This window comes from Lipotes vexillifer, unplaced genomic scaffold (assembly GCF_000442215.2).
Source record: "Lipotes vexillifer unplaced genomic scaffold, Lipotes_vexillifer_v1.1 scaffold207, whole genome shotgun sequence".
Classification (NCBI taxonomy): Eukaryota; Metazoa; Chordata; class Mammalia; order Artiodactyla; family Lipotidae; genus Lipotes; species Lipotes vexillifer.
In genome coordinates this window covers 1,469,103-1,492,836 of record NW_006784469.1, presented here as the reverse complement: position 1 = coordinate 1,492,836, position 23,734 = coordinate 1,469,103, and the positions used below count along the sequence as shown (strand labels likewise).

Genomic DNA, 23,734 nt, shown 5'->3' with positions numbered 1-23,734 from the left:
AGAGTGTCCAAGGAAGAATATTTTTGTAAATGTGTAATGGACGGTCCCAATATGTAAAGAAAGAGTGCCAAATCTATCAATATGGAATGACATGATGAAGACTTCAATCAATCAATCAATCAATCAATCAATAAGAACCACAATCACAAGACGAGAAAGACAGGGCAGAAGGAAATTAAGTGGAGGGTAAAAGACATAACGTGGACTTAGATCTGCAAGCACAACGATACCGCTTATGAGTCAATGGAACACAAAGGGAAACTTCAGAATCATTTTTGTTCAGACTCAATTTTTTCTCATTAAAAAATGGATACCTGTGAAATTAAGCGCTAATGTTTTTATATTTTGAAATATGAAAATGGCTTCAGAATCTCTTATGAAATAATGAACAACTGGAATTTTTTAGTATAATATGTCATAGTTTAGGTAAACACAGGGATGTTTCTCCAGGGTACCTTTGGAAGTTTGTTTTAAATTGTGGTGACTTTCCACTACAAAATAACGGCGACAGAGGAACTGACTAGATTGGCAATGCAAGCTTATGTGTCACTGATGGTTCGGTACGTAACTCTTCCAGGGTTCATCTATCCTATTTCATAACAATCCCCAATTACTACCTCTACTGTGCTTCTCTCAGCTGAACCCTGCCATTCAGTACGGATTGACTGACGGCCTTATTTCAACCAAGCGTCAGGAAATAAACCGAATTGCTTTGATGTGAAGAATTACTTCCTCGCTTTTTATAAGTGAGTGTGGATAACACATTCTGTATTATTCGAGAGGCCTACTCAAAAGCCAAAACCGCTGATCTGAGTATTTAAATTCTAGAATTTGCAGTACCGTAGATGAGCTAAGGTAACTGTTTTCTACTTGATTAGTGACAGCAAGAATTAAACTGCGGTAGCCGGCTTATGGGAAATTGCTGAGAATGAAGAGCCCATATTTTGGCTGACGTGCTGTTTGCCGCTTTCAATCCTCCTTTTATTTCATCAAGTTCACATGAAGAGAGAAAAGGCACTGAGTGACGTTCAGAACAGTTATAGCACCTTTCTTTTTCCCTCCCGAAAAAAAGAATAACTTTCTTTTCTTTCCTTTATCTACCGATATCTTTCCCATCTCACAAGTTTCATTCCTTTGTAATGACAGATGTTATGAAAGTGGCCGGTGTCGTTACACACACTCACCTCTCTGAGAGGTGAAGCTATAGAACGCGAATGGAGCCTCCCTATCTTTGAAAATGCCATCGCCCGTTGCTGCCCACAACTCATCACCGACACATCAATACAAAATTCATGGATCAAAAAGGGAGATAAAAATGAGTGTCTTGGAAGCTAGGGTGCAAATTCGGGGGGAAAACCACAGAAATAAAAGTAAATCCTTTCCTCCTCCCAGAAATCTGCTCTTCTGTTTCATCCTTTCACTTATTACGTGTTTATGTGTAAAAGTTAGGTGGGTCTTACCTTCTCCTTCCTTTATACTCTAAGGCATAATACAACTGTTCAAAGCTCAGACTCTGGAGCCAGACTCCCTGTGTTCAGATCTTAGATCTGCCACTTACTAACTAAGTGACCTCGGGGAAGTTATTTAGCCACTCCGTGTGTTACTTTCTTCAAACGCAAAGAGAGGATAATAATACAATCTAACTCTTAGAGTTGCTGAGAGCATCAAATGGGTGGACAAATCTAAAGTGCCCGTGACACTGCACAGTATGTGATGCTCACACCATGTAAGTGTGAGGTGCTATCATCATTATTCTGTCATATTACGTGCAGATTTCTACAAGAGTGCTTTCAAATGAATAAATTTCATTTATATTTTTGCCTCATTTATAGAAGTAAAGATACTCTATGTCCAAATTTGGGACAACTTAGAAGAGCTATAAAGAAGAAAAGTCATCTCCCTCCTGTAATCTTACGACCTAGAGGTAGTAAGAACTCCCAGTGTTGAGTGCATTCCACTAGTCCTCTTCTACCTCCCTCCACTACCACTGCTTCTCTAGACACAGAAGAAAACACAACGTACTTTTATAAAGAGACGTGAGTTAGGCAAAGCAACTGATTAGAAAGCAGGAAGCCTGACTTCCACTCCCTGTACCTCCCATGCCACTTAGGTGACCCTGGGCATTTCACTTCCTCTCTCTGCTCTTTGCCCCTCCACTGAACTGGTGCCAAACAGGTACAGCAAGAGCTTCACTCTGCCCTCCTTACAACAACGCTGAGACACCTTCATTAACTTCTCAAGAGAATGTTGCGACGCACGAAAGGGCAAAGTACAAAACAGGTGTGTACAGAACAGCTAAAGGCTTAGTTTACAGGGCATATGGTAACACAATCTGAGAGGAAGCAAAAGGCAGGCAGTTGTTATAATCTCTCCTTGGCTGTGGGAGCTATGGCGAGGTCTCCTTTAAAATGTTAATTATAACGTATTATGGGTATTTAAAGAAGGCCCTCACATGCAATTAGAATAATGCCAAAGAAATAATTCCATAATAAACAGACGTTAGTTTTATCATTTTTTGAATAACCCTGTGATAAGCCAAGAGAGAACACTATGAAATCAGTATAGCTGTGTTCCTCATTTGAATTCACTCTAATGTCTTAATAAGTATGTCTCCCGTGGTTATAACATAGCACCATTCTAATCTCATCTGAACCCTCAAGTATCATCTCCATACTGAGCAAATAAATGATTCATTTATTCAAAATAAAATAAATCATTCTGAAATTGGGGGATTTACATAAACATATGAGATATTAGCTACTTGTGCTAGGAAAGTGAGGGGCATGTTGCCATTTTAATTCATTTCTGGCCTTTTTTTGTTGTTCCGGATCTTTTCTTACCTAATGTTGAGAGACTTTTTCCTCAGCTCGCTCCACTTGAAGTTCATGTTATCCAAACGTCTTTGTAACAGAACCGCATCATCAGAACCTTCCAGGGATCTCAGGATTTTTTGGCCGTTTTCATCCAGGTTGTGATAGATATCTGTGTGAGCTTCGATTTCTCCTTGGAGGTCCTACAGGGCATCAGGAAGAACACACGCAGAATTACCAAACAAAAGAGACCGGCTGTGACTGTGAATTTGGAGAACTGCAAAAAAATAGACAATTAGCTCAAAAGGGATTTCAATTGGTTCAACTAACAAGAAGATACACCTCCAACTCACTTTTCTTGGTGTCTCATCTCTCTATGTCGTCCTGTAGATTGAAAGTGGGCATCTAATTAGGTATAATAAATTTATTCCTTGAGATTATGAATCGGAACATAATACATTTGTAACTTTATAAATTTCATAACTTATGTCTTCTAGTCCATGGAAAAAATACATTGTTTCATGGAAGTGACAGGAAATAAAACTCCGTGATAAAGTGCACCACAGGGCCAATCACTGTATTACACTGTGGGTCAAGTCATATTTTCCAAGCACACAGTAATCTGTAGAATTGACTCGGACCACAAAAGCATGGAGAGACTAATAAACAAGGCTGTACTTGGTCCATAGCACCAGCACATTAATGGGATTTGATCATAGGAGAGAATCTTCTTGACAATACACATTAAGTTCACCTTGGTAAAACAGCATCACACAATTATTACAGCACCATACATTTATTAGTAAGACTTCCCATTTAAAATACCATCACATTTTTAGGCTCAACAGGTGGAAAGTCCATAGGACTTTGATAAGAAGTGATGATTTCAACCTCAGTTGCATATACACAGATCAAGAAAATTATCATAGTAGAAGAATCTGACCTTTACATGGTATGTCTTCCTGTGTAACATTTTCAGCTTGAACCGGGGACTACAGCACTGATCCTGTTGCATAGCAATCCCGAGAAAACCCAGCGACTGAAAGAGCCCTGCTTTAAAATGCCAACTTTGCTTACATTCTGTTGACAGAATGAATTTCAGACCACAGGCCTCACCAGTCAATAATAATAAACAGCCACTTTGTACTCCTCACTAAACGGTAGCCAGGCCTGTGGATGTGGGAGGGACCTCAAAGAGAGGAGGCCTGGAATATGCAACTGATAGTTTATATTAAACAGCCAACTTTTCTTATCATTTTTCCATTATAAGCCAGAGACATTATAAATTCATTTTCTATATGTGTTTCCCTCCTTGTTCCCAGCAGAATGGTCAAAGCCAAAGGAACATTCCTTAGAGAGCTGCCGGGTACCAGCATTCCTTTCTGCCTACACAATGAATGGAGGCTTTGTACATTATCTGACTTGCTTTTAGAGATTTGTATGCTTCTGTTTAACAAGTTTAAAAATTCATTCTGAAGCTCCGAACAAATGGATGGATCTGTGTAACTAGAAGATTCCCCCCCCCCCTTTCTAAAATTGAATTAAGTTACTCTTCTAAAGTAAGGAAGGAAAAGTGGCAGCAATAACATGTTACAAAGTCTGAAGAAGTGGCCTGTGTTTTCAGTCACAGCCTCTTAGATGCAGGGAGATGGACGATGAATGTCTCCTGTCACTGTTTCTGGCAGCCAAAGTATCACCGATGGACTCTAAAGAGAATTCTGTCTCATTGCCTTCGACTGGAAGACAGGAGGGGAATATGGATAAACCCCATCTGGAGTTGAAAGAATAGAAATACTAAAACATATCGAGGAGCATCTATCTTTATCCCATCAAAAACAGGCTTGTTTTGGAAGGAAGTAGCCTGATTCTGAAACTAGCTGATGTGATGGAAAACCAGTATTGGGCTTCTTGCTGAATGGAGCTTGATCAAATATATATCCAATTTATCTTTGTGTACCTACATGGAAAAACATACCCTGCTGAATTTGCTGCTTGTTCAGTGAAAGAGAAAATTGAGGTTAATATATCTAGATAATTCAGGAATAAAAACCAAACAGATCCAAGTTATCAAGATAATGCCCCCACTTCTCTCTTTTACCTTACTTTTCTTCTTGTTGTATGTGGTTTGCTACCTAAAACTTGGCCTCAGAGTACACACTTAAGGAATTAAGACCAAACCTTTTGTTGTCAACAAATTAAGATATTTTGACTAATACAATCAGCTTTCTACATTAGCATGCATATACATGATAGTACATTTGAATTTTTAGGTCCTGCATTTATAGCAGAGACCCAGGTTCAATCAATAGTTCCTTAAGATTATGTGTATCGTGAAGTCATCAATACTTTGCTGAATAAATGAGGTCCTCCCAAGCACAAATAGGATGTTGATTCAGGAAATTTGCTAATTTTCATCTTTGCCACTTACGTTGCCCTGAATTTAAACATCTCTGTTGTATCATCGAGAAAGAAATGAATATAAAATTGATAAACCAGTGCTTGCTGAGGACTGGTTATTTGTCTAGCCTTAGCACTGTGGGAAATCTAAGAGGAAGGCAAGAGACGGTTATGCCTTTACTTTTTCTAAAATCTAGTATGCACTTTTTGTTTAAGTCATTCATTTTATCAACTACACATTGAGAATTTCCTGCCAAACCTCATACATACTCGGATTAAAATTTCTCCCCTTGGAAATTCAGAAGTAGCTGAAGTGAAGTCTTAGCATTGGCAGGAAGGTAGCTCTTAACTCAGTATTACTTCTCTAGTTTATGATGGTAGTGTAGAGCAGCAAAGGACACACGCATAGTAAAGGGCTTTACGGTTTACAAAGCACTTAAACGTGTATCGCTGTACTTATTCCTACTCCTTACCCAGTGAACCACATAATATTTTCTCTCTTTTACAGATGAGAGCACCGAGGCTCAGAGATGTTTAACTGACTTGCCAAAAGTGTTAAATGTGGGCAATGGATCCAGTTCCTTTGACCCTAGAAGATCTTAGGCTGTCTCCACACACCATTCGCTGCTGTAAGCACTGGCTATAACAGACAGCAGTTACCGAAGCTGAACAAGGCTACTGCTAACAAGGGGAAACAACAACCACTGAGGTTAAAGCACACGGAAAGATGGCATTACTGATTTTGATTAAACTTCACCCACGTGGATTGATTTGTTCAAAATGAAAAATGGAATCCTGACTACCCTGTTCACTTTTCATTTTGCAATTGCGCATGTGGGACCACCTGTGAGAAAAAATTATTTGCACTGGAAAAAGTCTGCTACAAAATATCCCCGCTGCCAGAACAGAAATTCTCCGAGCAGTAATTCACTCCTTTGTCTAGAAGAGTTGTGTGAACATTACAGGAAGTCATGACCTGACATATCAGCATAAACGTAGTTTGGCCATGCTCCTTTGGGATGGCGGGCTGGCAGGGATTCCGTCAAGCTACAGGACTCAGGTAGGTTGCTCTAAAAGGGAGGTGAGTATCGGTGAGGACCATGAGGCTTTCTTTAGGAAGTTAGCCTGCTATAGTGGAGATTTTTTAGTACATGTAGGCAGCATGAGTCCTAGGTGGGGAGGAAGACATTGACAGGGCACTTAGCAAGGAACACACTCATATTTGCATAAATTACCATGATGGCATTTATCCTAAGATTAACCTTGGACTCAGGGGCCCCAGAAAAGGAGGAGGTTAGAATGGAGAATCGAGTTCTCAGAGGAGACCCAATCTGGACAAAAAGTAATTTTCACAGATATTTTTTAGTAGTTTTATTTCACTTCTGACCTAACGAGAAAAGATCCCTCAAGCCTTAGTTGCTACGATCAATGTAAGTTTTCTCTTCTTTTTGTGACTGTATTCTTCAGGAAGAACAATAACTAATGAATAGGGAAAAAGGATTTGTTACATAACAACAGAAGCAGCAGCAACAGCGACAACATATGTTAAGACTTCCTTTACAACAGACACTTGTCTAAAGCACTGTATACACATGAGCTCATTTAATCTTCTCAGTAACTCTCCAGGGCAGGCATTATTAATACCTTCTTCACACATAAGAGAATGAAATTACAGAGAGGTTCAGTAAAAAATGCACAAGGTCACACAGCTAATAAACCATGCAGCGAAATTTCAAACCCAGGCCATCAGACTCCAGGGACTGGGCTCTTACCCACTAGGCTATATCACCTCTGAGTTTTTTCCTATTAATTAAAAAATGTCTCCTATTAATAATACTCCTGCTTAAATTTCAGCAAACCTAGCACAAGGCAGACTAACATTGTTTCCAGTACTCAAAGAGTAGCTTTACGGTCTTATTAATATGGAGACTGTTAAACACGCCTAAAGTAGTGGACAGATATATCCAATACAAGAGAGAGAGCATAAAATAATTGAGAAAATGGGTGCCAATGGAAAAATAATATGCAGCCCCTCCCCTCAGAAAGAGACATACAGCCTAGAGTTACGTATAATTATGGAGCAAATTTCAACTGTGAATATCAAGAAAGTTCAGATGTGAGGCAAGCAGTATGCTTATATGCTTACAAGGCAGTTGTAGGAGTAGGCAGTATTGTGTTTCCTGGAGAGCATTTTCAAATCTCACCATTCCTTCTTTTCTGAGCATCTAGCCTACTTCTGTCATAAGTCCCCTTTCTCAGCCTCCAGGGAAAACTAATGGGAAAGTGCAGTTAAACAGACATAATTCTCGTCTCTTCCTTCTCTTTCCCTTATTAGCTGCATAAGTTTAGACTCTTTAATCTCCTTGGCTTCACTAAATATTAAATAATAATACCTACCTGCTGGGTTATTTTGAATATTACATGGCATAATCTCTGTAAAATACTTTGGACATCATCTAGAACACAATAAGCCTTTAATGAGTAATAGCTAATGTACGGATTTCTATTATAAGAGAATCAGTGTGGGAAAAAAGTGATAGAAATAGACTTTACAAAGTCATGGAACTTCGTTTGAGCCTTGAAGGATGGATAGGATTGAGAAAGGTGAAGGGAAGAGGAAGAGAGCATTCCAAGTGAGAAAAGCCTGGAAATGGCAAAAACGTGGCAAGGAGTTTGGATTACGAGCAGGTACAATGAACTGCACGGCCTGATTGGAATAGACAATGAGTGTTGAGAAGAAACAGGTAGAATATAGTCGATGTCCTTAAACTAAGTAGGATAAAGACCTTCTTTCAGGAAGCTACTGAGAACAGAAGTTTATAAAGAAAAGTAAAGGACAAAGATGAGATTATTGATTAAATTTGTACCATCTCATTTGACAAGTAGAAGGATCCATGGTGATCGAAAGTAGTAAGACAACCAGGGAAGAATATGCAAAGTTATGACAGTCTTACTTTTATAAGACGAAAAATAAAGAAGGAAGATGCCAAGAATTAGTTACTACTACACACCTCTTTTTATTATCCAAACAAATGGTTATGATACTATTCCAAAACATCAGGGATAATAGATTCCACATATTCTCTTTCCTATGTATACGGAACTATTTGTCTCTAAAAAAGAACTCATCAAATGATAACTTCGGGGCTTCCCTGGTGGCGCAGTGGTTGGGAGTCCGCCTGCCGGTGCAGGGGACACGGGTTCATGCCCCGGTCTGGGAGGATCCCACATGCCGCGGAGCGGCTGGGCCCGTGAGCCATGGCCACTGGGCCTGCGCATCCGGAGCCTGTGCTCCGTAACGGGAGAGGCCACAACAGTGAGAGGCCCGCATACCACAAAAAAATAAAATAAAATAATAAAAGTAAAAAAAGATAACCTCCTTATCTTGAATGTAAGCAATAAAACAAACAAAAAGATGCAGGAAGAATAAGTGACCAAATCTCCCCACAAAATTAATCATTACGGACACACCATCTCTAATCTCTTCTGAAAGCAATTAGTATGTGAATAATGATAAGGTCATTAGTTCCTCTTTACTGGTAATTTTTGCCTAATTCAAATAAGCTTAATAGGAAAAAAAAAAAAGAAAAGTGATGTTCTGATTTCTAAGAACTTAAAAGGTCAGAAACAGAAGATCCAAAATGGAGAGAAGTAATCCTTAAGGGCTAAACTGAGAGCAGCAAGAAGTGACACCTGACAGAGAACCAGAAAGGTGTAAAAGGAGCTGCAGGCACTCAGAGTTGACCAGGGTCACACAAGTGTGAAAACTAATAGCCCTACATATATTATTAGCCCTTGAAGGCATCACCTAACTTTAAAGCAAAGCAAACTAAGTAATGTGAATGATCCTGAACGAGCCAGAAAAAGGTAGATTTATGCTAAGAAGAAAGCAGTGTATGTAAAACTCTTTAGATGAATTTACCCAACGTAGTTATTCTGAAAAGGTCTTGATGCTTTAAAGAAGTTAAATAAAACAAAAACAAACATGCAAAAGTAAAACTCCCTTAGCTTGGTTACCCAACATGATTTGTTAAACACTGGCTCTAAATACTTGAGGTTTTGGAGTACACACACACACACACACACACACACACACACACACACACACACAGAGTCCATCATGAGAACAGAAATTGAGAGTAAATCTTTAGAAACGTTTACAGCAATCTAAAAATAAAAAGCATGGGCTTGCATTTTGTGTCTGGTTTTTGTAATTTTTAAAAGTAACTCATTGCGTGTTACAAAAGTATCAGTCTGTTATGGATTGGAAATTAAAACTAGGAAAACGAAACAGAATTATCCTTCCTAATGGATTTTTGAGAAGCACCCATTAAAAGGAACTGGACTCACAATCTTGACTTTATAAGGATTCTAATCTAACCGCCAGAGGTTCCTAACTCTCGCACAGGAAATGCAGTTGGATACAGATTCACAGTGGGTGTGCCTCCTTTTTTCTCTTCTATCTGTGGCCATTGCATTTCTTTTAAAAGCAAGAGAGTTGTCATCCTGAGATAAACAAGAGTTAATTTGAGGACTGCCGTTTGGCTTGGAGCCTGGTTGCTCTAGGTAGATAAGGAGTGTGTTTTCAGGTCCACTGCATCGCAATGCCTCTTAAACGAGCAGCTATGGATTTAGGAGTCCACAGGCTTTGCTTTAAAAATGGCTGTTATTAAGGTTCTCAGAGACTATTATCCTGCAGGGTTTGTTGTCTTTGCTTTCATATCTTGTTCAAAAATTCTCACATTTAAGCACCACAACAGTGGAGAGAAGGGATATGTTCTCCTGCCTCAGTACATTGCCAGGTGCAAAACTTTATTTCAAAATCTAATCTTTAAAAATGCCCAGCCTAGGGTGGATTACCCCAGAGGAAACGGAGCAAAATCCCATTTGTCAGACTGCCTTAAGCAATCCCAAACTCCCGTAACACGTGATGCTTTCTCTTCTTGTCTGACCCTCTGGTTTACTCTATTCTGAAAATTACTTTTTTCAAATTGAAGAGCTCATTTCAGATATACTAGGTTGGATAAGGGACATATCTTTTCGCTTCTGCATCTTGTTTGTCCTCGTTTCTTTTTATTCTGTCACAGTGCAAAAGAGTCTGCCTACTTATCCATCACACAAACATGCATTAGGTACCTATTTTAACTCCAAGATTTCAATAGGAGCTGTGGGAATACCTATGTTGTGAGAAAGGGGTAGTCCCAGGCCTTAATTCCTCCCTTCACTCCTCCCTCCCTTCTTCTCTTTCCTTCCTCCCTCCCACTAATATTTAATATATTAGCACCCAGGTCTGCAGTGGTGATAAAACCCCAAACCTCTGCCTTTTTGAAGTTCACAGCATAAAAGGATAAAAGGAGACATAAGATGAACAGGGGAGAAATAGGATGAACAGGGGAGAAACATGGTAAACAGACAAACAAGTATTCAGTCAAATAAGAAAATACTCTGGAGGTAACAAATAGGGGGGCTACGATAAGAGTAATAACGGTGTACATATGGTGGTGGTGGGTGCTCTTCGGTTATGGTGGTCAAGGAACATCTCTGAGAGAAGGTTCAGCGTCAGCTGAGACTTGAAAGATGAGAAGACACCAGTTATAGGAAAACCCAAGGGCACAGGAGTCCTCCCAAGTAAGAGGGCAGACCTTTGCATCAGCTCTGTGATAGGAAAGATCTTGGCTAAAACTTCCCAAGAAAGAAATGTGGCTGGAGATGAGGTAAGAGAGGCTTCAGATAACGTGGGGCCTTGAAGTCCCGTGGTAAGGAGCTTGAATTTTATTTCCAGTGCAATGGAAAACAACAGCAGCTTTTTAAAGCTGGGTAGTGACATGTTATCATTTAGGCTTTAAATGAGTCACTACATTGCTATGTGGAGATTAACGAAGGCAGGAGAGGAAACAAAAAGACCAGTTAGAGGCCAGGGCCTCTAATCCAGGCAAGAGATAAAGGTGGCCTGGACTCGGGTGACTGCAGAAGGAGAGAAGTGGACTGATGTGAGATATAATTTGGATGTTGGATTTCTTACACATACTAATGGACTGGATGATGAGAATAAAGGAAACGGATATCTCAATGGTAACTCCAAATTCCTGACTTGAACAACAGATGGTAGTGTCATTTACGGAAACGGTGAAAGCCGTGGGAAAAGTCAGTTTTGCGTTGTAGTCACATGTCACGCTTTAAAATGACTGTGAATCATTCAAGCGGAGGTTTCAAATACATATATGAAACTCAGAGCCGGGGTCTGGGCTGACTTGAAGAATTTGGGATCATTTGGCTTACTGATACTAAGACCATAGGAATGGGTAAGCATACTTAGGGAGAAAGAAGAGAGAGAGAAGAAAAAGGGCGCTTGGACCACGTCCTGAGGGCTGCCAACATCCAGAGATGAGGTAGGGGTAGACCACCTAGCAAAGGAGACAGAAAAGGAGGAGCCAAAGAAGTAGGAGAAAAACTAAGAAATTATGGTGTCATAGCAACCAAGAGAGATGGGAGGGTTTCAAAAAGAAAGGGGCAGGCAACAGTGTCAAACACTGTTAAGAGATTGGTTACATTAGAACAGAACACTGTCTACTGGATTTGGCAACAAGGAAGGTCATTGGTCACCTTGATATGAACACTTTCAGAGGAGAGGAAGAAATAGATGTAAGAGTAAGAAGACTTAAGGAGGTTAACTGAACACACAGAACTATTGAAAAGTTTACCGAGTTTAGATGAAAAAAAAGATAGCACCCGAAGGGGATAAAGGATCAAAGGGAGGGTTTGGGGGATGATTTTTTAATGTTTTTCTTATGTTTAGAGTTTATACTCTACGTGGGGAATCTGATTTGAAGCAGTTGAGGAAGAGTTACAAAGGTCCACATAACTAGAGTACAAAAAGACATGGGTATGTCTTAAAGCCTGGAGTGGATGGGGGTAGTTAACATAGATTGGGACAAAGTACTGCACAGTGGAAAGGGCCCAGTCTTCAGTGTCATAAGATCCCTTAAGATTCTAAAGTTCCTCCGGTGGCTAGTTTTGTGATTTGGCACACATTTTAAAATACTTCAAAGCCTGTGTTTTTCCAACCATAAATAGGGCTAATACTATCTACCGTATAAGGTTTAGGCAAAGATTAGATGAAGTGATGTGGGTAGAGCAACTAAATGCTAACTTAATGCCTGATCTATTGAGAGCTTTCATTAAAATTGTACCCCTCCGGACCCCTCTCCCCTTCCTCCACGACTCCAAGCTTGATAGCCAAGAAGACGTGGGGCCATTTCAAGGAAAATGAATACCAAATGCACAGGGATGAGAGCCAGAAACGGAGGCAGGATCTAAGAGGTAGTGGTGCTGTGAAGGGTCAACAACTGGGTTCAAAGGGTACAGAGTGGACAGTGAGAGATTTGAAAGCAGCCTGGAGATTGTATGTGATCCTATAAGATCCCACTGCAGGTTCCAGGGCAGGCATGACATAGTCAAAAAAGGATTTGAAAATGATTATTTAGGGGGCAGTTTTCAAGGTAAACGGCAGCAGGGAGAGAATGGAAACAGGAAGTTTGCCCAGCCATTCATGAATCAAAACAGCAGTGGCTCCAGCAACAGAGAGGATGCAAGGAAGAGGGATGCTATGCCCCTGGAGTGCTCATAAATTACAGAAACAGCTGCATGTGTGACTCAATTTCATCCTTCTCTTGCTCTACCTTTGGAAGGTAGAATTCGGCCAAGCGATAACTACTCACAAAAGCATTTTAAAGATAAAAATGTTATTTTAAGTTCCATAAGGAGCAAGACAAACATTATAGATGCTGTGTTTCAAACACACATATGCACACACTCACCTCCTGGTGCCAAGTAAAGTACAATGACAAGGCTAAGGCACTGATACCAAAGCTGCATACAGGATCAGGACACTCCTACCTAAAATATATCCTATTAGGCATTCCCAAAATATGCAGGAGTAAGTTTTAAAGGACACAAAATACTGAAAAAGCGTAGGTAGAATAATACTGCATTGGATGTTTTTAAAGTTAAGAGGCCACGGACCCAGTGGGGAACTAATGTCTGTATTCATTTGGCTTAGTATTTGAGTTACGAAAAAGAATGGCATGCCTTCATAATGTTGGTGACAGAAGATAAAATCAGTCCCTAGACAGGCTGAGTTTTCTTTTTTACTAATACATCTAAAACTCATTTAAAAGACCCATACTGTGTTGCAATACTTTTTCAGGTACTGTTATACTGCTTCATTGCTCATAATCGGGTGAGCATTTCCTACATGAGACATCTTTCAGGAGATCACTGCCAATGGTCATCTTGAAATGTCTTTATACGTAAATTCTAGATTGCACATTTAATTCATAGAGACAACCACATATGAAATGTTGAGGGTACTTTCCATTTTGTATTCTGTATTATGTGCAGGAATCAGCCTGTTTGAAGATAACTATCCTTATCGGAGAAAGAACAGATGGGCCTTTTCAACACTGCAACATTTATTACTGCAGAGCCATGATGGTGTGTGTGTGGGGGGGGGGGGTGAGGGTGGAGTAGAGGGATGAAATGGGGCAGGAAACTAATACTTAATACCTCTTATAAATCCTTTACATCGACTCTACAAAGTAGGCTTTCTCAGCCTCCAACTGAGGAAACTATAATTTGGAGAGATGAAATAACTTGTCCAAATCCCACAGCTCTCATGTGGCAGAAGCAGGATTACAGTACAGATCTGTCTGAATTTGTTCTTTCTTTTTCTACTGCCCCCCATTCCTCCCCTACCTTTCAGATAGAAAGCAGGTGAATTCTGACTTGGGCTACAGGTAATGCAATACAATAATTAACTCATTAAGGCATATGTGAGCTATTTGGATTGAGAAACATATTGCAATGCTCTGAGTAGAATAGCTAGGCAATGGAATTACTCTCCAGCTAGGTATTAACTTATTCATTCCTCCTCAGTCAACTCAGAACTAATACCTTTCATCATTTTGAAGGGCTCTAAACAAACAAAATACATTCTTATTCTTAAAATAGGCAACTGTCTTCCCATGGACCAACACATCTGGTTAGATTTATTTATACAATTTGTCTGTATTACGTATAGAGTTAAAAGTTAGAAAAGCTCTTATTTCCTGAATCTCTTTGTCACAGAGCTTCTTTTTCCTCTAGAGAAACACTGTAGTTCAAGATCGTGTATTAGAAATAAGCAATTAGTTGATGTCAAGTCTCATCTTATTCCAACAGCAATCTGTAAGAAGGCAAGAACATATGGCAAAGTGCCACAATTATTTTTGCTAATACACTAGAAATCATAAGAGCCATGTAGCTAATTTCCTCTGGCTTGTTTTAATTATAGATGTTGTAAATGTGGAACAACAACTTTATTCTATCTCCCACTCCCCAAAAAACCCTCATAATATCCTGCCACAACCACAAAACAACCCTGCACTGAGGTAACTGTTTAGAAAAGGTTAATGATGTAATAAATCTAAGACATTTCTATATTTTCTTTCACTTTAAATAGGAGGACAATTTCCAAGTAATGTACAAACACACATTGGACACAACTGTATTCATTTATGGGTACTCAGCCTAAAGCTTAGAAATATTACCTTTAAAATGAAATATAGGTATCCATAAAGTTTGAATGCTAAAGAAGGTTCTAGAATCAGGATGTTAACTCAAGTCCTGCTGACATAATTGGGTCTGATTCCCTGGTGTTCTTTGGTGAGTTAATTTCTATCTACTACCAAGTAGACAAAATTACTTCTTCTGGAGAGTGTAATGGTTCTTCTGTGTCTAGGGAGTTACTTCACCCTATTTAGCTTTCTTCTCTCATGGAATAGAGTGGATAGTGATGGGAAAGGACAATTACTCTTTTTTTAGTCTGTAAGGGAAAGGAAAAAGAAAGGGTTAAGTAAGTGGACATTAATATAAAGGTAGGTAACACGGGCATATCTGCCAAAGGAAACATGACATAGATGAGAAAACTAAATTTAAAAAAGTTATCTGGTAAAATATCTTGGATACTTTTTCATTCCTGGAACCTACTCTGCTGAGCCCAGAAACTCATTCATGAGTTTTCTATTAAATACCTACTAATCCTTCCCAAAGCATTTAGTTCAGAACTGAACATCTTACTGAAACAATCCCAGGGCATTCTAGGCCTCTGGCGATGAGACGATGCTTCTTTCATCTGAGAACATGTGGATTTAAAAAAGCTATCATTTCACCATAAAAGACATACAGATGGCCAAGAGGCACATGAAAAGATGTTCAACATCATTGATTATTAGAGAAATGCAAATCAAAAATACAATGAGGTATCACCTCACACCAGTCAGAATGGCCATCATCAAAAAATCTACAAACAATAAATGCTGGAGAGGGTGTGGAGAAAAGGGAACGCTCTTGCACTGCTGGTGGGAATGTGAACTGGTTCAGCCACTATGGAGAAAAGTACGGAGGTTCCTTAAAAAACTACGAACAGAACTACCATACGACCCAGCAATCCCACTACTTGGCATATACCCTGAGAAAACCATAATTCAAAAAGAGTCATGTACCAAAATGTTCACTGCAGCTCTGTTTACAATAGCCAGGAAATGGAAACAACCTAAGTGTCCGTCCACAGATGAATGGATAAAGAAGATGTGGCACATATATACAATGGAATATTACTCAGCCATAAAAAGAAATGAAACTGAGCTATTTGTAGTGAGGTGGATGGACCAAGAGTCTGTCATAGAGAGTGAAGTAAGCCAGAAAGAGAAAAACAAATACTTCATATTAATGCATATATGTGGAATCTAGAAAAATGGTACAGATGAACCTATCTGCAGGGCAGGAATAGAGACGCAGATGTAGAGAATGGACATGTGGACACAGTGGGGAAGGGGAGGGTGGGATGAACTGGGGGATTAGGTTTGACATAAATACACTACAATGTGTAAAATAGACAGCTAGTGGGAACCTGCTGTATAGCACAGGGAGCTCAGCTCGGTGCTCTGTGACGACCTAGTTGGGTGGGACGGAGCGTTGGGAGGGAGGTCCAAGAGGGAGGGGATACAGGTAGACATACAGCTGATTCACTTAACTGTACAGCAGAAACTAACAACACTGTAAAGCAATTTTACTCCAATAAAAAACAACTAAAAATTAAAAAATAAAATATACCACCAAGAAAAAATTAAATTAAATTAAAATAAAATTTAAAACTATCACCAGAAGAGTAAGGTACGGGAAGGCTCAGGTCTTTCTATGCCCATAAGATAAACTATATAAGTTTTCATAAAGAACTAGAACAGAGGAAAGGATGTCTTTGCAGATTTATTTTACAGAATACGAATTTTTACATGGGAGCTATATGGTAATATCTGTTACAGAAGAGTTGAAATCTGCCTCATAGTGCTCCGAGGCAAGAAAGGAAACTTTTCACTTGGATTTCATCATTGTCACTGATCTTGATTACAAATGTAGAAGTCTAGTTACCCCAAGAAAGAGAAGTGGTAAACAGGTCACGTCCACAGTGCTTTACCATGGACAAATGTTTTTGGTCCACTCTTCACAGAAAGGGGCAGAGGAACTGCATCGTTTTAGTGAATCTCTGCTCAAATTTCTGATATGGTTTAGAGTTTAACAGAAAAACAAAATGAAACAACCTCACCAATAGGGGACTGAGAAGGCAATGGGGGTAATGTGTAACAATTAATGTTATCTTGAGTAGAAAATAAAGAGACTTGCTAAACAAGAATTCTACTTGGTTCTGTCAGAGTCCTGCTCCTTTCTGGCTGTCTGATTATTCCCTCTTGTGGACTGGCAGAAAGATAGGGGTCTCTCCTAAACTATACCTGAAAATACTTATAAAACCATAAGATATAAGTTTCTTATTTCAAGGGGTCCACAGTTTCCTGAAAAAGTCTTAAACAAACACACAACCCACGGAAGACTGTTAAAGCAGACAGCCCTATGAGAACACAGAGCAATTAGCCTTACTGCCAAGATTAGCAGATGCCATCACACAAATGACACTAGGGTCTTGAGGGATGAGTAGGAGCTGACCAGGAGAGACGTAGGAAAACGAAATTTGACGTAGAGGGAAAGGCATGAGTAAAGCTCAAAATAAGAATACAAGTCAGAGCTGAGTAACTCTATGTGGCCAGAGGGGAAGGTCCATGGGAGGCAGGAGAGAGAGGTCTGGTTTCTCTATGTCATCCACATATGTCTGTGAATATGAGTTTTCATCACGTACTGGTGTTCTGTCTAGCAGAGTGGTTCTCAAACTTGAGCGAGCTTGAGAATCACCTGGAGGGCTTATTAAAACGGGATGGATAGCCTCATCTGCCAGAGGGCAGGCAGCAGAAGCAAGAAGCACTACAATCCTGCAGCCTGTGGAACAAAAACCACATTCACAGAAAGACAGACAAGATGAAAAGGCAGAGGGCTATGTACCAGATGAAGGAACAAGATAAAACCCCAGAAAAACAACTAAATGAAGTGGAGAGAGGCAACCTTCCAGAAAAAGAATTCAGAATAATGATAGTGAAGATGATCCAAGACCTCGGAAAAAGAATGGAGGCAAAGATTGAGAAGATGCAAGAAATATTTAACAAACACCTAGAACAATTAAAGAACAAACAAAGAGAGATGAACAATACAAAAACTGAAATGAAAACTACACTAGCAGGAATCAATAGCAGACACAACTGAGGCAGAAGAACGGATAAGTGACCCGGAAGACAGAATGGAGGAATTCACTGCTGGGGAACAGACTAAAGAAAAAAGAATGAAAAGAAATGAAGACAGCCTGAGAGACCTCTAGGACAACATTAAACGCAATGACATTTACATTATAGGGGTCCCAGAAGGAGCAGAGAGAGAGAAAGGACCCGAGAAAATATGTGAAGAGATTATAGTCGAAAACTTCCCTAACATGGGAAAGGAAATAGCCACCCAAGTCCAGGAAGCACAGCGAGTCCCATACACGAGAAACCCGAGGAGAAACACGCCAAGACACATAGTGATCAACTAGGCAAAAATTAAAGACAACGAAAAATTATTGAAAGCAGCAAGGGAAAAACGACAAATAACATACAAGGGAACTCCCATAAGGTTAACAGCTGATTTCTCAGCAGAAACTCTAACAAGCCAGAAGGAAGTGGCAAGATATACTTAAAGTGATGAAAGGGAAGAACCTACAACCAAGATTACTCTACCCGGCAAGAATCTCATTCAGCTTCAACGGAGAAATCAAAAGCTTTACAGACAAGCAAAAGCCAAGAGAATTCAGCACCACCAAACCAGCTCTACAACAAATGCTAAAGGAACTTCTCTAAGTGGGAAACACAAGAGATGAAAAGGACCTACAAGAACAAACCCAAAACAATTAAGAAAATGGTCATAGGAACATACATATGGATAATTACCGTAAACGTGAACGGATTAAATGCTCCAACCAAAAGACAAAGGCTTGCCGAATGGACACAAAAACAAGACCCATATACATGCTGTCTACAAGAGACCCACTTCAGACCTACGGACACATACAGACTGAAAGCGAGGGGATGGAAAAAGATATTCCATGCAAACGGAAATCAAAAGAAAGCTGAAGGAGGAGCTTCAAGATGGCGGAAGAGTAAGACGCGGAGATCACCTTCCTCCCAACAAATACATCAGAAATACATCTACATGTGGAACAACTCCTATGGAACACCTACTGAACGCTGGCAGAAGACCTCAGACCTCCCTAAAGGCAAGAAACTCCCCACGTACCTGGGTAGGGCACAAGAAAAAAGAATAAACACAGACAAAAGAATAGGGCCGGGGCCTGCACCAGTGGGAGGGAGCTGTGAAGGAGGAAAGGTTTCCACACACTAGAAGCCCCTTCGCGGGCGGAGACTGCGGGAGGCGGAGCGGGGAGCTTCGGAGCCGCGGAGGACAGCACAGCAACAGGGGCGCGGAGGGCAGAGCGGGGAGATTCCCGCACAGAGGATCGGTGCCGACCGGCACTCACCAGCCCAAGAGGCTTGTCTGCTCCCCCGCTGGGGCAGGCGGGGCTGGGAGCTGAGGCTCGGGCTTCAGTCGGATCCCAGGGAGAGGACTGGGGTTGGTGGTGTGAACACAGCCTGCAGGGGGTTGGTGGACCACGGCTAGCTGGGAGGGAGTCCGGGGAAACGTCTGGACCTGCCGAAGAGGCAAGAGACTTTTTCTTGCCTCTTTGTTTCCTGGTGCGCGAGGACAGGGGATTAAGAGCGCTGCTTAAAGGAGCTCCAGAGACGGGCGCGAGCCGCGGCTATCAGAACGGACCCCAGAGACGGGCATGGGATGCTAAGGCTGCTGCTGCCGCCACCAAGAAGCCTGTGTGCGAGCACAGCTCACTCTCCACACCTCCCCTCCTGGGAGCCTATGCAGCCCGCCACTGCCAGGGTCCCGTGATCCAGGGACAATTTCCCCGGGAGAACGCACGGCGCGCCTCAGGCTGCTGCAACGTCGCGCCGGCCTCTGGCGCCGCAGGCTCCCCCCACATCCGTACCCCTCCCTTCCCCCGGCCTGAGTGAGTCAGAGCCTCCGAATCAGCTGCTCCTTTAACCCTGTCCTGTCTGAGTGAAGAACAGACGCCCTCAGGTGACCTAGAGTCAGAGGCGGGTCCAAATCCAAAGCTGAAACGTGGGAGCTGTGCCAACAAAGAAGAAAACGGGAAATTTCTCCCAGCAGCCTCAGGAGTAGAGGATTAAATCTCCACAATCAACATGATGCACCTGCATCCGTGGAATACCTGAAGAGACAACGAATCATCCCAAACTGAGAAGGGGGACTTTGGGAGCAACGATATATATATATATATTTTTTTCTTTTTTCCTCTTTTTCCGTGGGGAGGACAGGCTCTCGGTGCTCCAGCCAGGCGTCAGGGCTGTGCCTCTGAGGTGGGAGAGCCAAGTTCAGGGCACAGGTCCACAAGAGACCTCCCAGCTCCCTGGAATATCAAACGGCGAAAATCTCCCAGAGATCTCTAACTCAACGTCAACACGCAGCTCCACTCAACGACCAGCAAGCTACAGGGCTGGACACCCTATGCCAAACAACTAGCAAGACAGGAACACAACCCCATCATAAGCAGAGAGGCTGCCTAAAATCATAAGAAGTCCACAGACACCCCAAAACACACCACCAGACGTGGTCCGGCACAGCAGAAAGACAAGACCCAGCCTCACCCACCAGAACACAGGCACTAGTACCCTCCATGAGGAAGCCAACACAACCCACTGAACCAACCGTAGCCACTTGGGACAGACACCAAAAACAATGGGAACTACGAACCTGCAGCCTGCGAAGAGGAGACCCCAAGCACAGTAAGTTAAGCAAAATGAGAAGAGAGAGAAACACACAGCAGATGAAGGAGCAAGGCAAAAACCCACCAGACCTAACAACTGAAGAGGAAATAGACAGTTTACCTGAAAAGGAGCTCAGAATAATGACAGTAAAGATGATCCAAAATCTTGAAAACAGAATGGAGAAAATACAAGAAACATCTAACAAGAAACTAGAAGAACTAAAGGGCAAACAAACAGTGACGAACATCACAGTAAATGAAATTAAAAATTCTCTAGAAGGAATCAATAGCAGAATAACTGAGGCAGAAGAACGGATAAGTGACCTGGAAGATAAAATAGTGGAAAGAACGATGGCAGAGCAGAAGAAAGAAAAAAGAATGAAAAGAATTGAGAACAATCTCAGAGACCTCTGGGACAACATTAAACACACCAACATTCGAATTATAGGGGTCCCAGAAGAAGAAGAGAAAGAGACTGAGACAATATTTGAAGATATTATATTTGAAAACTTCCCTAATATGAGAACAGAAATAGTTAATCAAGTCCAGGAAGCACAGAGAGTCACATACAGGATAAATCCAAGCAGAAACACGCCAAGACACATATTAAACCAACTATGAAAAATTAAATACAAAGAAAAAATATTAAAAGCAGCAAGGGAAAAACAACAAATAACACACAAGGGAATCCCCATAAGGTTAACAGCTGATCTTTCAGCAGAAACTCTGCAAGCCAGAAGGGAGTGGCAGGACATATTTAAAGTGATGAAGGAGAAAAACCTACAACCAAGATTACTCTACCCAGCAAGGATCCCATTCAGATTTGAAGGCGAAATTAAAAGCTTTACAGAGAAGCAAAAGCTAAGAGAATTCAGCACCACCAAACCAGTTTTAAAAAAAATGCTAAAGGAACTTCTCTAGGCAAGAAACACAAGGGAATGAAAAGACTTCCAATAATAAACCCAAAACAATTAAGAAAATGGTAATGGGAACATACGTATCGCTAATTACCTTAAATGTAAATGGATTAAATGCTCCCACCAAAAGACATACACTGGCTGAATGGATACAAAAATAAGACCTGTATATATGCTGTCTACACGAGACCCACTGCAGACCTAGGGACACACAGAGACTGAAAGTGTGGGGATAGAAAAAGATATTCCATGCCAATGGAAATCAAAAGAAAGCTGGAGCAGCAATTCTCATCCCAAACAAAACAGACTTTAAGACAAAGACTATTACAAGAGACAAGGAAGGACACTACATAATGATCAAGGGATCAACCCAAGAAGAAAATATAACAATTGTAAATATTTATGCACCCAACATAGGAGCACCTCAATACATAAGACAACTGCTACCAGCTCTAAAAGAGGAAATCGACAGTAACACAATCATAGTAGGGGACTTTAACATCACACTTTCACCAATGGACAGATCATCCAAAATGAAAATAAATAAGGAAACACAAGCTTTAAATGAAACATTAAACAAGATGGACTTAACTGATATTTAGAGGACATTCCATCCAAAAACAACAGAATACACATTCTTCTCAAGCGCTCATGGAACATTCTCCAAGATAGATAATATCTTGGGTCACAAATCAAGCCTTGGTAAATTTAACAAAACTGAAATCATATCAGGTATCTTTTCCGACCACAACACTATGAGACCAGATACCAATTACAGGAAAAAATCTGTAAGAAACACAAACACATGGAGGCTAAACAACACAGTACTTAACAACCAAAAGGTCACTGAAGTAATCAAAGAGGAAATCAAAAAATAGCTAGAAACAAATGACAATGAAAACACAATGACCCAAAACCTATGGGATGCAGCAAAAGCAGTTCTAAGAGGCAAGGTTATAGCTATACAAGCCTACTTTAAGAAACAAGAAACATCTCAAATAAACAACCTAACCTTACACCTAAAGCAATTAGAGAAAGAGGAACAAAAAAAACCCCCAAAGTTAGCAGAAGGAAAGAAATCATAAAGATCAGATCAGAAACAAATGGAAAAGAAATGAAGGAAACGATAGCAAAGATCAATAAAACTAAAAGCTGGTTCTTTGACAAGATAAACAAAATTCATAAACCATTAGCCAGACTTATCAGGAAAAAAAGGGAGATGACTCAAATCAACAGAATTAGAAATGAAAAAGGGGAAGTAACAACTGACACTGCAGAAATGCAAAACATCATGAGAGATTACTACAAGCAACTCTATGCCAATAAAATGGACAACCTGGAAGAAATGGACAAATTCTTAGAAATGCACAACCTTCCGAGACTGAACCAGGAAGAAACAGAAAATATGAACAGACCAATCACAAGCACTGAAATTGAAACTGTGATTAAAAATCTTCCAACAGGGGCTTCCCTGGTGGCGCGGTGGTTGGGAGTCCAAATGAACAATCTGGAAGAAATGGACAAATTCTTCAAAATGCACAACCTTCCGATACTGAACCAGGGAGAAACAGAAAATATGAACAGACCAATCACAAACACTGAAATTGAAACTGTGATTAAAAATCTTCCAACAAACAAAAGCCCAGGACCAGATGGTTTCACAGGCGAATTCTAGCAAACATTTAGAGAAGAGCTAACACCTATCCTTCTCAAACTCTTCCAAAATATATCAGAGGGAGGAACACGCCCAAATTCATTCTACGAGGCCACCATCACCCTGATAACAAAACCAGACAAAGACGCAACAAAGAAAGAAAACTACAGGCCAATATCACTGATGAATACAGATGCAAAAATCCTCAACAAAACACTAGGAAACAGAATCCAACAGCACATTAAAAGGATCATACACCATGATCAAGTGGGGTTTATCCCAGGAATGCAAGGATTCTTCAATATACGCAAATCAAACAACGTGATACACCATATTAACAAACTGAAGGAGATAAACCAGATGATCATCTCAATAGATGCAGAGAAGGCTTTTGACAAAATTCAACACCCATTTATGATAAAAACCCTCCAGAAAGTAGGCACAGAGGGAACCTTCCTCAACATAATAAAGGCCATATAAGACAAACCCACAGCCAACATCGTCCTCAATGGTGAAAAACTGAAATCATTTCCACTAAGATCAGGAACAAGACAAGGTTACCCACTCTCACCACTATTATTCAACACAGTTTTGGAAGTTTTAGCCACAGCAATCAGAGAAAAAAAAAGAAATAAAAGGAATCCAAATCGGA

At 40.6% G+C, this 23,734-nt stretch overlaps 1 protein-coding gene across 1 annotated transcript in view; it reads right to left on the bottom strand.

Moving 5' to 3' along the window:
• Positions 1 to 23,734, bottom strand: part of DMD (dystrophin) — a 1,809,438-nt gene that overhangs the window by 393,608 nt on the left and 1,392,096 nt on the right. Inside the window, exon 54 of the mRNA XM_007456856.1 lies at positions 2,841 to 3,013. Within this exon, the coding sequence (XP_007456918.1) occupies positions 2,841 to 3,013 (173 nt within the window). The remainder of the gene's footprint in view (positions 1 to 2,840; positions 3,014 to 23,734) is intronic.